At 37.5% G+C, this 17,056-nt stretch overlaps 1 protein-coding gene across 2 annotated transcripts in view; it reads right to left on the reverse strand.

Moving 5' to 3' along the window:
- Positions 1-17,056, reverse strand: part of LOC134742489 (fringe glycosyltransferase) — a 28,912-nt gene that overhangs the window by 11,027 nt on the left and 829 nt on the right. For both annotated transcript variants that reach the window (XM_063675701.1, XM_063675703.1), the window contains exons 2-3: positions 9,436-9,484; positions 9,116-9,218 (exon numbers count right to left, since the gene is read on the reverse strand). In XM_063675701.1, the coding sequence (XP_063531771.1) occupies positions 9,116-9,218; positions 9,436-9,484 (152 nt within the window). The remainder of the gene's footprint in view (positions 1-9,115; positions 9,219-9,435; positions 9,485-17,056) is intronic.

The raw sequence follows: 17,056 nt of genomic DNA on the forward strand, positions 1-17,056 counted from the left end.
GTATATTGCGAGTAGTTCTCGATCGAAGGTACTGTAGCGAGTCTGGGCGTCGGAGAATTTCTTCGAAAAGTAGCCAAGTGGTTGCCAGGCATTTTCGATGAATTGATTAAGTGAAGCTCCCGCGGCCTTGTCGCTCGCATCGCTGAATATTGCTAGCGGGGCGTGGTGGGAGGGGTGCGCGAGCAAAGCGGCGTTTTGTATGCTCACTTTGCACGCGTTGAATGCTTCATCGGCTTCGTTGTCCCAGCTGATTTCCGTTTTGTCGTGCTTCTTCGCATTGTGTAGGTATTTGCAGAGTGGTGCTTGAATTTGTGCGGCGTTTTTAATGTTTTCGCGGTAAAAATTCAGCATTCCGAGAAATCGTCGTAGCTCGTCGATGTTTTTCGGCTTAGGATAGTCGATGATTGCTTGCACTTTCTCGGTAGGTGGTCGTATGCCGTCTTTGCTGACTTCGTAGCCTAGGAACTTGACCGATGGCTGTCCGAATACGCATTTCGACGGGTTGATCGTGATACCGTAGTCTTCGAGTCTGCTTAGTACGGAGCGTAGATGTTTTTCGTGCGTAGATTCGTCGGCCGATGCGACAAGTAGGTCGTCGACGAATGGGAACACGAAGTCAAGGTCGCGCAGTACTTCGTGAATAAAGCGTTGAAACGTCTGTCCGCAGTTTTTGAGTCCGGGGCACATTCTCGGAAATTCGAATAGGCCAAATGGAGTTATAATGGCGCTCTTCTCGACGTCTTGCGCTGCTGTTGGTAGTTGTTGGTAGGCGCGGTTGAGGTCCAAGGTGGAGAATATTTGTTTGCCGGCGAGTTGGTAAGTAAAATCACGTATGCGTGGGATTGGATAGCGGTCGGGCTTAGTGATTGCGTTTAGCCGTCGGTAATCGCCACACACACGTAAATCACCATTTTTCTTCGGTACGACGTGGAGAGGTGATGCCCAAGGGCTTTTGCTTGGTCTGCATAGGCCCTGTTCCATCATGTTGGCAAATTCTTTCTTCACGAGTTCGTAGCGGTGCGGTGCAATCGGACGTGGTCTGCAGTGAAGTGGTGGTCCGGTTGTTTCGATGAAATGTTCGACGTTGTGTTTCGGGCTAAGCTTCATGGAGGTAAGACGAGTTGTACCAGGGTAGTCGGCAAGTATGTTGTGGTACGACTGTTGCACGTCTATACTGCGCACGGTAGGTATGTTTGCAGTACAGAGTTGTGCGTTCGTGTATAATAGAGTCTTGCCGTCGATCAGTCGTCTCCTCGTGATGTCGACTATGATGTGGTGGTAGTCCAGGAAATCTGCACCGATGATGGGCTTCGATACTGCAGCAATGATGAATTTCCACCGGAATGGTCTGCGTAGATTGAGATCAAGCTCCAGCGTCTTCTCGCCGTAGGTAGGAATAACTGTATTGTTAGCGGCGTACAGTTGAAAAGGTAGAGGTTGCGCCTTCGTGCCGGGTGTTCTTGGTAGGACGGAGATGTTCGCCCCAGTGTCTACCAAGAAGACAAGTTTGGTAGTTCGGTCTCGTACGAAAAGGCGGTGTGATTTGGTGGTAACGCCGGTTTCCGCCGCAGCCAGCGTTACGTCTAGTTTTCCGATGGTGCTGCTGTTGTCGCCGGGATTGGTCTGAAATTGCACGGCTGTGCACATTTCTGGGCGTCCATTCCAAATCGACGGTGGTAATGGCAATATGGCATCGGTGAGCTTCTGCGGCTGCGTGGGCTTCGGTTTCGGTCTTGCGATTGCGAATAGTTTCGTGGACGCGACGGGAAACGGCGATGAGAGCGGCTGTAGCGTTGGTTACTGTAATTTTCGCGCGGTCTCGAACGCAGCTCTGCGACTTCCAGTGATAATCTTCTTATCTCGCCGATGAGGAATTGGGTGTCGAGAGCTGACGTAGTCGGTGGAGGTGGTGGCGGTGGCAGTGAGAGTGGTAATACTGCGGGAGAAGAAACTGCGGCGATTTGGTGCGACGATGATGTTGACGTGTGCTCCATCATTTTGTCAGCGAGCAGCGCGAGGTCTTCGAGCGTAGTTTTTATTTTGAAAGCTTCGCTGACAGTGAGTACGGAGCGTACGTGTGGCGGAAGATGCTCGAGCCACATCATCTGGATCGTCGTATCGGGAAACTTTTCTTTGTTCAGCGTCTGCATACGCCGTAGCAGCTGACTGGGCTTCTGGTCCCCGAGCTCGACTTGTGATAGCAGTTTCTTAGTCTGCGCGCTGTTGCTCTCCTCGTACACCGAGATGAGTCTGTTTTTTATGGCGGTGTAGTAACTTTCTTCAGGCGGGGAGTAGATGAGATCGCTGATGTTCTGTATGTCTTGCTTTTCCAACTGCGCAATGACCATTTGAGCGAGCTGCGCCTGACTTCGCTTCAGCTCAGCCGTTGCCGCCTCGAAACTGCAGAACCAAAGTACTGGCTGGTCTCGCCAGAACGGTGGAACGCGAAGAGAGAGTGATATCGCCGCCACGTCGTGAGATAATGTTACAGCCGGAGATGGGCTAGTGCTGTCTCCGTTCGGGGTATCGCTCTTTTTCTCGTCATCTAGACCCATCTTCTTGGTTGTGATTCTCTTCTTGCTTCTTGTCCAGAGTCGGTGGTCACCACTATAGCGAAGGTGCTGGCTATGTGGGTCCAGAAGGTTTGTAGCTGAAGTAAAACACTTGTCTATGTACAAGAATTGAATGAATTTATTTACAGAATACACGGTTTATATACAAAAATGAAGAAAGAAAGAAAGAGACATATTTACATAGAAGAGTGAAACAAGAGATAAGGAGGTACGCTGGTACATGCCGCAGGCGCGCGCGGCGCGCCTATAAAACTGAGTGGCCCGCCTTCGCGAGTCCTTTCGCTCGCCGGCCGCTGTGGAGTCAACATCGTGTCGTCGGTCCGCCGTGCCCCGCTGCTTGGAAACAAGACACGACGAGTCCGACGAAGATGCTGCAGGATATTCCAACTGTCCTTCTCAGGACAATCCAAACTGCTCTTATCAGAGCAATTTCATGTTTCTCCGCCTAACCGCGGAGTATGTCAATCGCACCGTTCCTCAGCCTCAGCACACGGTGTCAATCGATGTATCTTCACTTGTGTAGTACACACTACACAAGTGAAGATACATCGATTGACACCGTGGGAACACTCCCACAGTACTTACATAAATTCATCGTTATAACAAATATAAACTTTTCGTTTTTCATATTATGCTTTATCTATATGTGATTGTTCTGAGTTATATAAAGGTGTAACAAGAAGGAAATTAAATTAATTTATTCTAAAAAACTAAAAAAATAAAAAGCTAATAAAAGCTGTCAAACACAAAGTAGGCAAATGAATGATATTCTGATTCGGATTTATTGAGATAATCAGCTTATTATTTAAGTATTTTTTTTGGCATAAAGGTACAGAATAAAGTCAAACTGCGAAGGAATAATATGTTAAAACTGTTAAATTCTGTGCACTGTTACCATGCAAGACCACATGATTGCAAGGCGTACGACAAACGGCTTTGCCGCTATCTTAATAATCACGATCAGGTTTCTTACATTGGTTGCTCTGTTAATACCCAATCTTTTAAATCACAACATGAAAAAGGAAACCTTGCTCGTTACTAATAAGGATGATATTCCAAAATAAGGAAAAATAGAGATACGAGGTTGAAAAAATTATCTGTTTCGATCGAACTGGTTGCAGTGTTTAACCGATGAAGCATAAATGGCGAGACAGATGTTTAACGAAAGGAGAGACAATATTTAAGATCAATAATTTTGTTTTCTACTGTCAAATTAAGATGAAAACTGAAATTTGTGCTTTTCACTGTCGTAAAACGTAGACACCTATTTCGTTCACCCGATTGTTCCAGGAAATATTATTTTCGGGCTGTAATAGTTATCGTCCTATTTTTTAAATGAATGATGTTTTCAATATGAAAACGTGTTTATGTTGCGCGATAATTCAGATATTTCTAAAGGATTGTGAAATGATTTGTTTAATTTTAAAGTCAAATGTTTATTTAGGGTAGGTTTTAACTGGCTATAATAGCCAGTAGTCTTGCCTACGTATACTTAGTATTCCTGTACGGTATCTACGCATGAATATTGAATCTAAGCGAAACTCCAGTTGAAGTCACAGCGGAGGCCGTAAATGCCTGGGGAGATTAGGTGTCGGACAAGCGATCCTACGGCCAGGCAAGGCGCGTTTAAGTGGCCAAACATGGAGCTAAAAGGCGAGGAACAGAATCAATTGATTGACAGATGGTGAAATACTATACGAGCATTAAATGAAGATAGAACAATAAGTTATTATGAATAGTTTGAAATATATATTATGCCGGCACCGCGAGTAAGTTATGTTATATAAGTAGGTATGGCGTTATTCATAAACACATATGGTATGTTTAAAAGAAAAAAGTTTAAAACTTAGTACTTCCGACTATATGACGTCACACATGGAATGGGGAGTCAAATATCAGAATGGAAATTGTATAACAAATCCATTTAAACTCAAAATTTAATTGTTTATGGCAAAATTTTTAAAAAATCGTACTTCGAACATAAAATGCTCTAATGCAGACACGTATCATTTTGTGCACACCTTTTAAAACAACAATGACCCTTTTTCAGAGCATGAGAAATGAAAATAAAGAAACATTTACCTTTAAGTAAACCCGTACAACCATCTAGATATTCCAGATATATAGTTAGCTCGTTGTTCAGAGCCCATAATCCTATTACACCAGCCACCTGGGTCCAATAAAGATAGATCGTTCTGCGCCAACTAGTGGCCTTTCTTAAGAGGAAAGTAGATACCGCTTTTCATATAAACGTAGTCAACATTTTCCTCTATGAATATTGATATTATAAAAAATATTTTTACACAATTTAATGAATCTATTTTAACCATAGCTTTAAAATTTAAAGCTAAATTATTATTAGTTCAATTTTTAAAAGCTACTTAATCTTACAATATTGCATAAATAAAAAAAATCTAATGAAATTGCCTAGCTATGGTTAATTAATATAATTATTATTCACAACGACGGGTCTTAATCGCGTAAAATTAAGTTTTAAATTTACCTCCGACGTTTTGAGGACGGCGTTGTGCCCGTGGTCTCATTAATTAACACCAAGCTGTTTTTTGTGTGTGAGATACTTATATTAAAATCCAGAGAGGAAAATAGGTACTACGTTTGTATGGACTAGCGGTCGTCGAATTTCTTCTAAGTCCTGCCGCGGACCGCACAAGAGCAAATAGCACCGGGATCTTACAATTTCCTAAAATGCCATTATGGATTCACGGGGGTTTATGAGGTTTTAAATTTGATCGTTAGGGTCACACGGTAGCTTTTGATGGCTTACCCAATTTTATAGCTTTGGGGACATTACACACTTAAACTACATAATTAATGTGCATGCGGTTTACACGTCTATTACAAGATAAAACAATTTTGAAAATTAACTATACCGCTTGTGCAAGACTGCACAAACTTTTTTTATAATTTTACCTTTTTTACGTAGGTATTTTGTTTAAATGGTTTTACGAGTATTATACTTTGTGTCTACTTTTACCATTTTTCAGATTACGTTTTGTTTCTGAGAAAACCAGTGTCTTTTATAAAAGTCGTCCATAAAACCGTTTATTAATAAAAATTGAGTTTATTTTCAACCCCCGAAGTAAAAAGAGGATTGTTAACGAGCCCCCGGCAATCTCGCCCGTTTCACCTTCCCATACAAACGGAGTTTCATTATCATTTTAAAACTACGTGTTGGATTGTAATGAAACTTTGCAAATATAATGACATGAGGTATAGTTATACCTGTAATTAGTTCATATAGCTCTAGTGTATAAAACAAACGAAATAGAGAAAAACAAGTTTTGTATGAAAAACTAAAATTCGCTGTATTATTTTTACTATGGTATCTTTACCATAGTAGGGAAAACAATACAGGCAGTATTAAAACCCAGTTTGTGACTTTTGTGGGAAAACAAACCCAAATAAAATCACCCGTCGCCGCTGTGTCAACGCGTGAAAATTATTGTGAGCCCAAAATAATATTGGACTTGCTCTCCAAAAACCATTAACGTTTGTTGTGTTTGAACACTGAGGTTCGAGATGAGACCGCGGATTAATGTTTGAACCATCATAAGCAAAAAGTTGCCCCGAATGGTGGTCCCTAAATAAATTTTGAAGACACCGATGGTGTAATAAGATGTCCATTAAGATCCTTTGATATTTTAGTAAACTCGGCAGACGCTTGACGATGTTTAAAATGCGAGAGTGATTTAAATATCCTTGATTTTACGATGGGCGACGAAAATATTTGAGCACAATCAATATTCGAACTTAAACTATCGTGAGAAATAGAGTGACGAGTGACGACGAGTGAGTCAGGGACGACGTACAACCGCCGCGGACACTCGTGCTTGAGGAAGGATTCCCAAAGAATCCGAAACATGTCGCCAAAAGCGACTAAAAAATAATAGTGAGTGAAACCGTACTGATCTAAATATTTCACAATCAATATTTTTAAGCGATTTTGCTACACACAAAGGCATTTTAAATTCTTGTTTTGATTTACTTTAAATGTATTTAAGACTTCAAAGTTAGAGAGCTCCAAAATAGATTTTGTTTTATAAATAAAACACATTAAAAACTTAAATTTTTTTTTAAAGCTTTTTATTCTTGTTTATTTTTATTCTGATTTCACTTTAATGAACATAATCATTTGCTGTCCTGTCGATAACCTGATGCGGGGTCTGCGCATACGCAGGCGACGTAAGACTCATCAAACGATCATTATACCTCTCAAACAAAACGGAAACCCAATATTTACCCGCACAGCTTCTAAAAACAGAAGTTAAGAGGGTCTTGTTTTTAATAAAAACAAAAACGTTCTCCATGGGCATGTGTACGCAGTGCAAACCACCATGATATTTAACCTAGCCCAAGTTTGTTGAGATAACGAGAAATGATTTCAAAATTAATTGGATCGATAGTAACTTATATGAAATTCAATTTGTTTGCGAATGAGATCGTTGGGGTGTGTAATTTCCTCTAACAGAGTTTTGTTTGTTGCATTAAATTTTACACCATCCGTATATATAAAAAATAGCTTCACAGTATTAACGGCTGATCAGAGGGCCTATCGCGAACCACGTTCGACGTTTTTCCTCTCTTTCGCACTCGTAAATTCGTACGTAAGTGTTGTCACACTTACGTACGAATTCGTCGGGAATTCTGTCGGGAGGCACGTGGTTCGCGGTAGGCTATATGATCTATAGACGCAATGACATTATTGTTAAAAAAAACCAACCGGTGCGTGTCAGACCACGGATAAGGGAAGGTTTTTTACATAGCATCATACGATACAGAAAACCATACAAGCAAAAGTGCGTTTTTTCGCGTAACTTAATTTGTTTTAATAACGTAAGTTTTTTTGAAAAGATTTACCTATTTTCTGAATTTTTTCATTTATGTTCAAATTTTTTTTACACATTATTTTGGCCTTTCAGAGCGATTATTTCCAAAAGTATTCGCTAAGTCAATAAAACGCTCTTTGCAACCTAAATATAAGAGTTATCGAATGGCGTGTCATATATTGATATTTACAAAAATAGTACATTTCGATGCTAGTGCGGAAAGTATGTCATTACTTCACGAGTACCGAGATAGCAAGACTCGGGACGAGTGAAGAATGACATTTCCGCACGTGTATTGAACGACGTTTTTTAATACAGTTGCGAAAAAATAAGAAAAGATACAAGTAAGGAATTCGAAACTTTTATATTATTAATCCTGTAACATTGTAATTCATTCACATTGACATTATGAAGAGGTGTTTTTTTAGCTGGGTGTTATTATTATTCAACCCATATCAATGAGTTTTTTTTTAAATGCATGTTCTATAGACAGAAACAATTGTAAATATAAAACATTGTAATATTATTACCCAAATATCGTCAATTACGATTATTTGTGTATCGTACATTTATAAAAACAATATCGCATGTTGCCTTTGGAAACATAAAGCAGAAAGAAAAAACGCCTCCACTTTGACAGGCGTTCCGTTCTATTCAGACAACTTATTAAGAACGGTTTTTCAATATTCAATATATAAAAAAATAGACGTTATAATGATGAAGAGGTAAGTAATAAAATATGAAATATGTATATTTTTCGTATTCTTACTTTAACAGTAGGTTTTTATGTTGATTACGACGTTTAAAGGAAACTAATATTAACACTCATCAATAAGTAGTCATGAATTGGAACAAGAATAAATTTAAAAAAATTGGAAAAGTAAAAAGCACTAGTTCGCGATAACCAACTTTCCGCACGCTAAACAGCTACGTAAAGTAGCACTTTTTGAGCAACTGTATTAAAAATATTTTGGTTAGCTAATAGGGTAGCTGGCCACAAAAATAAGGTTTCAAAGAGAATAAAAAATATCATTACCTTATATTACCGTTGGTTTCAAACTCTTTGTTTCACATTAGAACAATAAAAAACATGAAGTATATAACAGTGTGCTTTTCTCATTAATCTCACGACAGGCCCCGCCTTTTTTTTAAATAACCCTCAATTTCCGTTTGATCCAGATTGACGTACACGCAACTTTATTTATAAGCTTGTAAAACTAATTGCAGGCATTGGTATAATTATACAGATTTGTAGTGTTAGTATGTGAAATTCTGGTTTGATTGCATTATAATTGCTCGGTTGTATTGGATGACTGATGTGCCGTATTGATGTCTGGTCTCATCGGTGTTGATGTCAGAGTCATGAAATAATTTACTAAATTGTAGTCTTTGCGTGTATGACAATTCACGACCAATTGTGGCGCACCATAAGACATTCTGCTTCTTTTATATTTTCTATGTTTTCTATAGTTTCGAATCGGAAAAAATATAAAAATATAAAATATAATAAAAAAATATAAAATAAAAAATATAAAATATCTCTTCATTAGAAATACACTTATGATTTATTCTTATTTAGTCTTTGCATATTGCCTGTTGCGAAAGTGCACGCTTCTTTAACATCCCATCTAACGTCCTGTCAAATAGAATTCTCGCAAAGCAGAATTATTTTTGTAGATATTAATGATTACTCACTTTTTATTACTTTCTAAGTAGCGATCGTATTCTACTGCCATTTTGCAGCAAAGTGCATTTCTGGAGTGATTTGGAGAGCATTTGGTATTCACCATGTGGCCATCTGTCAACAAAATAATTTGCTTTAGCATAGGTATGATATTTAGATGTTCAGAGATATTGAGTGATAATGGGTTATTTTTGAGGTATTGAATATTTAACTCGGATGTGGTCAATGTAATTAAATTAACAAATAGCCAAGAAAAAAGTAAGTATTCGTAATAAGAAATGTGAATGTTGATCAAAACTAACTTATAAATGGTTGTGAGATAGAAACTTACTTGTTTGGGTTTGATGAACTTGATAATCTCTGTCGGTGAAAAACCATGTCTGGAACAACAATGACACACAGTTTAATAACATAATAAAATTATATTTAGGAATTTATCACAATAAAAAATATACAGTTAGACCACGAAGTCCGAGGAAGTTTTCAAATGTCAGTCCGCTTGCCCCCTAATATAATATGTGTCGAAGTCCCACTTTGTCGCTTACCATAAGGACGAGATTTGCTTGTATCTTTATACGAGTAACTAATAAAAAATATACAGTTAGACCACGAAGTCCGAGGAAGATTTCAAATGTCAGTCCGCTTGCCCCCTAATATAATATGTGTCGAAGTCCCACTTTGTCGCTTACTATGATGACGAGATTTGCTTGTATCTTTATACGAATAACTTAAGCCGTCCTTATGGCAAGCGACAAAGTGGGACGTTTTGCCGGCCGCGGACAATAAATACTTGTCTATACCTAAGCCTCCGCGCCAGAAGGCCTACCGCCAACAATGAAAAATCGAAAAACGTTAATCTGCGTCTGTATAGCTCTTGTGCATATTCGAGCGATAGAGAGGTAAATTAAGAAATTTCGTATTTCGCAGTAGGGCGTCAGATATCCCACCGTAGCGCACACCCTTAACGCTTCCTTATGCTTTATGCCACGTACCCATGGTTTTCATTCGAATATTCAATAACTGTATTTCTTACCCAACGGTCAATGTCCAAATAAACGTTTTTAGTAAAATAAAATGAGTACAAGATAAATTAGCTAAGTACCTACAATAAACGAATATTATCTTCAACGTAAATTGTATGTAAATACCATTGCCCAGTAACAAATGCGTATACAATATGATTTAATGCATAAAACGTTCACGCTTTGAACAAATTAACTTAACAACGTATTTATATATGCTTAGTGTGATCAATTCTTTGGTATTTAAAAGTAACTGAACCGCGAATAATGCACATTTATTATGGGTTGTGTTTTAATACGTTTAATATCTTATGACTCGGAGAAAAAGAAATCAAGCAAGTAATTATCTTAAGAAAATAAATATATGTATTTCAAAATTGTCATGGATTGACGAACCTAAAAATATCAGTTTTAGGCCAAAAGGTTCACCCGCTGTCTTACACTCGCTATTTCGTCAACTAAGGGCAACTGTACGATAAAAACTGTTATGTGGTAAATATCATAGATTAACCTTCCTTTCCTTATTCAATAATTACAAGAAAATAAGTAGTCCTTTCATAACTTCATAATTCCAATAACTTAAAGCTCCTATATAATGTCCAAAAGATGACCAAAACTTATACTGTTCAATATATATATGAGCTAAATACCGTTTCACATAATTTACCAGGAAGCGTATTCAGAAAAACTAATTATGTTATACTTAACTGAAGCGCGTCGATCTTAGGCTTGTTAACAGGGTGTTTATTAGACCAACCCGAAATCGCGAAATAAAAATTAACTCCCTCCCATACATTTTGGCCGGCTGATGTTGATATTTTGTATGGGAGTCAATTTTTATTTAGCGACTTCGGTGTTAATCTCAAAGTAAAAGTTGCTCAGTATGATCTATAATATTCACCTCATAAATTATTGCAGGTGACTAAACTAACCTGTATGTGTGCGAACGCGCCATTCTGATAATTATCTCAAATTTGTATCAGTCATCATAGGTACCTATCTGAGTACGACCTCGAGTCTAAGCTACAAATAATATCGCAACATTAGCATTTGGGGCGGAATAGAGTTACCTACAATCTTGTTGCCCGCTGACTTAGCACGGCTTGCACCTCTACTCTTCTTCAATACCTACATAAAATGTGTCGTTCTCAAGTAAAGGGTACCACATTGTCGCTTACCGCAAGGACGCTCTGACAGGTTATTCGTATAGAGATGAAAGCAGATTTCACCCTTATGGTATGCGACAATGTGGTACCTTTTACTTGAAACGTTAACACATAAGGGTAATGAATTTATGAATTTAATTATGGTTTATCCAGACCCGAATAGATAGAACGGGTGAAGGTTTTAGTCCCATGGGGTTTATTATTTGTCCTTAGTCTGATATCTTTGTTTTAAAAATATTCATGTCTTGAAAATATTATTCACAGAGAAGATAAAAATAAAAGTTATGCAAAATGTTAGCGGATTGTGGCTTAAACTGGTGATTTATTGTGACACTGATAAGATTCACACATGGGGCAGCCGTTTACGGAAATATGACTTTAGATGGATGTGCACAGCAAAAAAATTGTCGTATGTTTTGTCGTTTTTATTCATGAACTATTTTGTCATTATTTTGTTTCGTTTTGGAGGGATATTTTAAAGACCACAATAGTAATTCGTTTAACAAGGGGGCAAGGTTGTTGTTTTAACCACTCGTGCTAATTTGTATACCCGAGCAAGTGAAATAAAATCCAAAATTAGAATCTTGAGCGTTGCGAGGGTTTCAATGCACGAAGGTTAAACAAAATGCTACCGAAATTTTTCACCACACCAACCAAACGCCATCGACATAGGAAATAACAAATGTAAATCATCTCTCTTGCAAAACTCGTTTGTAGAAAATGCAACTTACTTATCAGTTCTTGAAGAATAAGGATAGCCTTTTAAAGCTAGTGTGGTGAAAATATAATATGTACTAAGTACAAACAAAGGTGGTGGTTTAAAGAGCACTTTCTGTGTTATCTTCTTCTCGTGTCGATGGTTTCGAATTTCATATTAAGCGGGACCAGAAGGTAGCGACACTTTGTGTTATCTTATGCTGTCACATTAAAACAGGAACCGAACTAAAAATCCCTACTTCTAAAAAACTAAACGAATTTCCCTTTGTTAACTCTGGTTTTACTTTGCTAACAATAACACTACAACATAGGTAAATGAGTAAACAAACGTAATAAATAATAACTATAAGTAATTTATTAGTTTCTTCTTAGTGACTTAAGAGTCTCCGGCAAGCTCGGCCGAATTTCACCTTTCCATACAAACGGAGTTCCGTTTTCATTTTAACTACGTTTTGGATTGTAATGAAACTTTGCACATACAATGACATGAGGTATATCTAGGTCTGAAACTAGTTTATATAGGTCCAGTTTATAAAACAAAAGAAATAGAGCAAAAACACGTTTTGTATGAACAACGTACATTCGCTGTATATTTTTAACTATGGTTTCTGAAGCTACATAAACTAATTTCAGACATACATAATAGATATACCTTATCCTATTGTAAGTTTGTACTTTCAGTTTGTAGTTTCAGAGCAAACTAGCTACTCGTTTTAAAATGTGAGCGGAACTACGTTTGTATGGAGAACCGAGTTTGCCGGAGACCCTTTAACTCTCTAAAGTCTGCAAATAGCATTAGACACATCCCGGTTTGCTCACGACATGTTTCCTAAGGTGGTGTAGTACTTACATGATAAAGGTTACCAAAGGTTTACCTCCAGGTGGTCAATGATCTACAGAAAACTATATTGGTGATTTAGAGACAGCTGTGTTGGATTGGTATGTTCTTGATAAGTAATCTTAATTCATTTCTGCGAAATTATTTTGCCTACCTTTATCATATTCATATTTTTCTATCTGTGTTAGGTATGTCTATTATAATATGTGTGAGCTCGTTAGATTACGAGTACTTTTAGCTAAGGTAGTCATAGACAAAGGCTTTTTACCTATATAAAACGCTTCTGTTTGTTTTTAGGGTTCCGTACCCAAAGGGTTAAAACGGGACCCTATTACTAAGACTCCGCTGTCCGTCTTTCACTAGGCTGTATCTCATGAACCGTGATAGCTAAACAGTTGAAATTTTCACAGATGATGTATTTCTGTTGCCGCTATAACAACAAATACTAAAAACAGAATATTTAAATGGGGCTCCCATACAACAAACGTGATTTTTTGATGTTTTTTTCCGTAATGGCACGGAACCCTTCGTGCGCGAGTCCGACTCGCTCTTGGCCGGTTTTTTCACTATATGTTAATCCTATGATTTAACGTTTGTCTGGTATTTTTAAACGATTTTGAAATTTGGTATTGTGATACAAAATATTAACAGCATTTTTGCAAACGTACCTGCTAAGAACTCTCCCGGTTTAAAAATTCATGACATGCGTTTAGGTTCGTTTAGGGAATATTTTGCAGTCCTATTTATGCCCACTCAAATCATTTGTGACTCTGTGTCAGTGACACTTTTAACTTAAAAATACTTTCCCTGAAGAAGACAAAACAATCGCAATGACTTTGGAAGACTTTGTCGTTTCAATTGCTTTGAGAATAAGTAATTAATTTTTAATGAGTTTTTTACTTGAGATCTTTAACGGAGAGTTTCTTTGAACTATTAATTTTGTTAGTTAATTAGTAATTACGCTAAGCACTGTTGATGTTTAGTTGAATTTTTTAAATGAAGGTTTTCTGCTGATGGTTAAGGATAGAAAGCAATGAAGATACCTATCAATTTATTATCTAAAAATAAAAAGATTACGTTAGTCATTTCATATACACTCATGGACAAATTATTTAGAGGAACGCAAAAAACCGGCCAAGTGCGAGTCGGACTCGCGCACGAAGGGTTCCGTACCATTACGCAAAACAACGGCAAAAAAATCACGTTTGTTGTATGGGAGTCCCACTTAAATATTTATTTTATTCTGTTTTTAGTATTTGTGGTTATAGCGGCAACAGAAATACAGCATCTGTGAAAATTTAAACTCTCTAGCTATATTATACAGTTCATGAGATATAGCCTAGTGACAGACGGACAGACAGACAGACACAGACAGACAGCGAAGTCTTAGTAATAGGGTCCCGTTTTTACCCTTTGGGTACGGAACCCTAAATAGTTTTAATTATTAATTATAAAATTACATCATTCAAAAATAGGTGCTTCGTCCTTAACATTAGGTTCTTATTAATTAAGTATCAAGAGTGTAAGATTGTTAACAAAATACCCCCATCAGTAACAACACGAGATAAGCATCAGTTCTCAGAACTTGGCTAAGGTGCGTGCTACAATTTCAAAATAACGCAGATAACCTAAAGAAACACGATAGCCGGAAACATTTCGACGTTCGTCGGCAAACAGCTATAAAAAAAAAGCCTATAAGCGCTGTTGTCGTTACCTGGGTGGGTGTGTTTTATGCTTATACCTACTTGTGTATTGCCGAGGAGACTCGATACTTGGTAACTGTCATAGGACTCATAGGTTAGACTAAACGTATACCTACCTACATATTATACATAACATGTTGTTCCTTTTACGGTGACATGCAAACATTTTTGAAATGCAAAATAAATTTACAGATAGTAGTGTATTGCTAGTACAAATCATGGTTAATTTATGGACTGTAAATACGTTTATATATAACTAAATCCATAATCTTAGAATAAATTTCAAAGTGGAAAAATTACTGCCTTGGGTGAGACTTGAACTCACCGCCTCTGGATCGATACTCCAGCGCTCTGCCAAATAAGCCACCAAGACCTCATCCATTGTCAGCAAATCTTCCCACTATATGGGTCTAGGGGACCCTAGCGACATCTACCGTAAGAGTGTTACAAGTCATATTGGAAATTCACCAGTTACGATGTGCTACCCATTCTAAATTAATTTTTAACAAGCAGAAACGTCTGCGATCGATGCTATTAAGCTTAGAATAAATGACAATAACAAACAATAAATGACAATTGATGATGTTAGATTTGCTGACAATGGATGAGGTCTTGGTGGCTCAGTTGGCAGAGCGCTGGAGTATCGATCCAGAGGCCGTGAGTTCAAGTCTCACCCGCGGCAGTAATTTTTCCACTTTTAAATTTATTCTAAGCTTAATAGCATCGATCGCAGACGTTTCTGCTTGTTAAAAATTAAATCCATAATGTTTTTAACTATTCTCTACTTATAAGTTTTGGTTAGACGGAATTATGATTCTGTATCTAAGAATAATACACAAACACACAGGAGCCTCGTCTGCCAACAAACCACTGTGTGGTGTGGCAGAAGAAAATATGTACGTATTTAGTTGTGCGTAAGATTTTTGAATAAAGGATTTTTTATTTTTATTTGCCTAGTACCTAGGTACCTAACTAGTGGTTTAACAATAGAAAATTAATCAATACTGCTAGTCCTTCCATATCATTTTTGTTTAATATTTTAGGTATGAAAACTAAGTGAATATTGTTTCTTCTACAATTGATAAATGTAGGTACCCATCAGAATATCCAATTATTGGGGCCTTAAACAATAAGAACTTGATTGAAAGCAATCCGACAACGGTACAGTTGGCAACATAACATAATGTAAAACAGTTTCTAAACAAGACCACGATTAGAAATGCGATCGGCCACGAGCTTTCGATACAAAAGGCCTAATGCAACATCACAATCGGGTCACGTGGCCGGCGCGCGCCTTGGCCACGCGCGGGCGCAGCCGAGCGCCCGCACAATATATGATGCTGGTCCTTCGAGCCGGATTAACGGTCGATTATGCACGTTCCATGCAGGAAATGCAAGCTGAACGAGAGCACGACTGAATTTGGAGCGTTCTCTATTGTTTGTTATATCCACGATCATTTTATAGACTATTTCGCTTCGGGAATTCCCGAATCACATGCTATACTCGGCCTGAGTGATAAATGGAATCACCAAAAATGTTTGCATAATAATGTTGTGTCGGTCCTGTCCCGTATGCTCATGGAATAATAATGTGTAGGAAATTCAAACGAGTTTATTATAAGAACTGGTGCTTTTCAGCTTGTTTTAGATTCATTGTGTATTCATGCTGAGAGTAGAAAATTAAGTCGATGTTTTATAAGCAATTCCGAAGGTAATGGCAATATTGACCTGGTGAAGACACTGCTTGCTGCGATCTTTCTAGTGCATTTATCACCCTAGTATTGAAAGTTAACTCAGCGGGTTGTCTTTTTATTGCCATTATGTTATGTTACCTACATAAGGTAAGGTAAGGTAGGTGGGTGTTATAGGTATTAACTATTAACTGAACGAAGGTGCTTATAAATATTGGTATAGTTTGCATAGTTTTGCGAAAAGCTATCAGTAACTGCAAATATGCATTACTTAGGTACCTACCTTTTATATAATTTAAAAATTGTTACGTTTTAACATAATTTTCTACTAAGTAAAATGAGTTTATACTCATTCTATTCGGGTTTAAACTTAGTTAAGAAAAATAATATTTTCGGTTTGTTTTTCTAAGATTCATCAGGCCCGTGTTCTTACATGCAGTTTTATATTTAAAGTGGGTAGGTAGATAATTTATTTTTCAAAATTATTTTACATATGACTTAAAATACATATTACTTGTAAGTGCATAAGGCATACAATTCTCAAACCATGTTGGTGAATTTGACACGTTAATTGAATGTCACGCATGTATATTTAGTTTTTGCAGTTTGCATGCAGTTTTATATTCTAAGTGTTACAAACATAACAGACTTTGTTAAAAACCAAACTCCCAAACTAGGTAGGTACACAAGGATTTTATGGAAAACTGCCACTTATAAATTAAGTTATCATTATTTTCACTCTTAAACAAACAAGAAAACATTCAAGAAAATGTGAATAAGTAGTAGGTACATGTACCTTGTTGTTGATAATAGCC

Source organism: Cydia strobilella, chromosome 6 (genome assembly GCF_947568885.1).
Source record: "Cydia strobilella chromosome 6, ilCydStro3.1, whole genome shotgun sequence".
Classification (NCBI taxonomy): domain Eukaryota; kingdom Metazoa; phylum Arthropoda; class Insecta; order Lepidoptera; family Tortricidae; genus Cydia; species Cydia strobilella.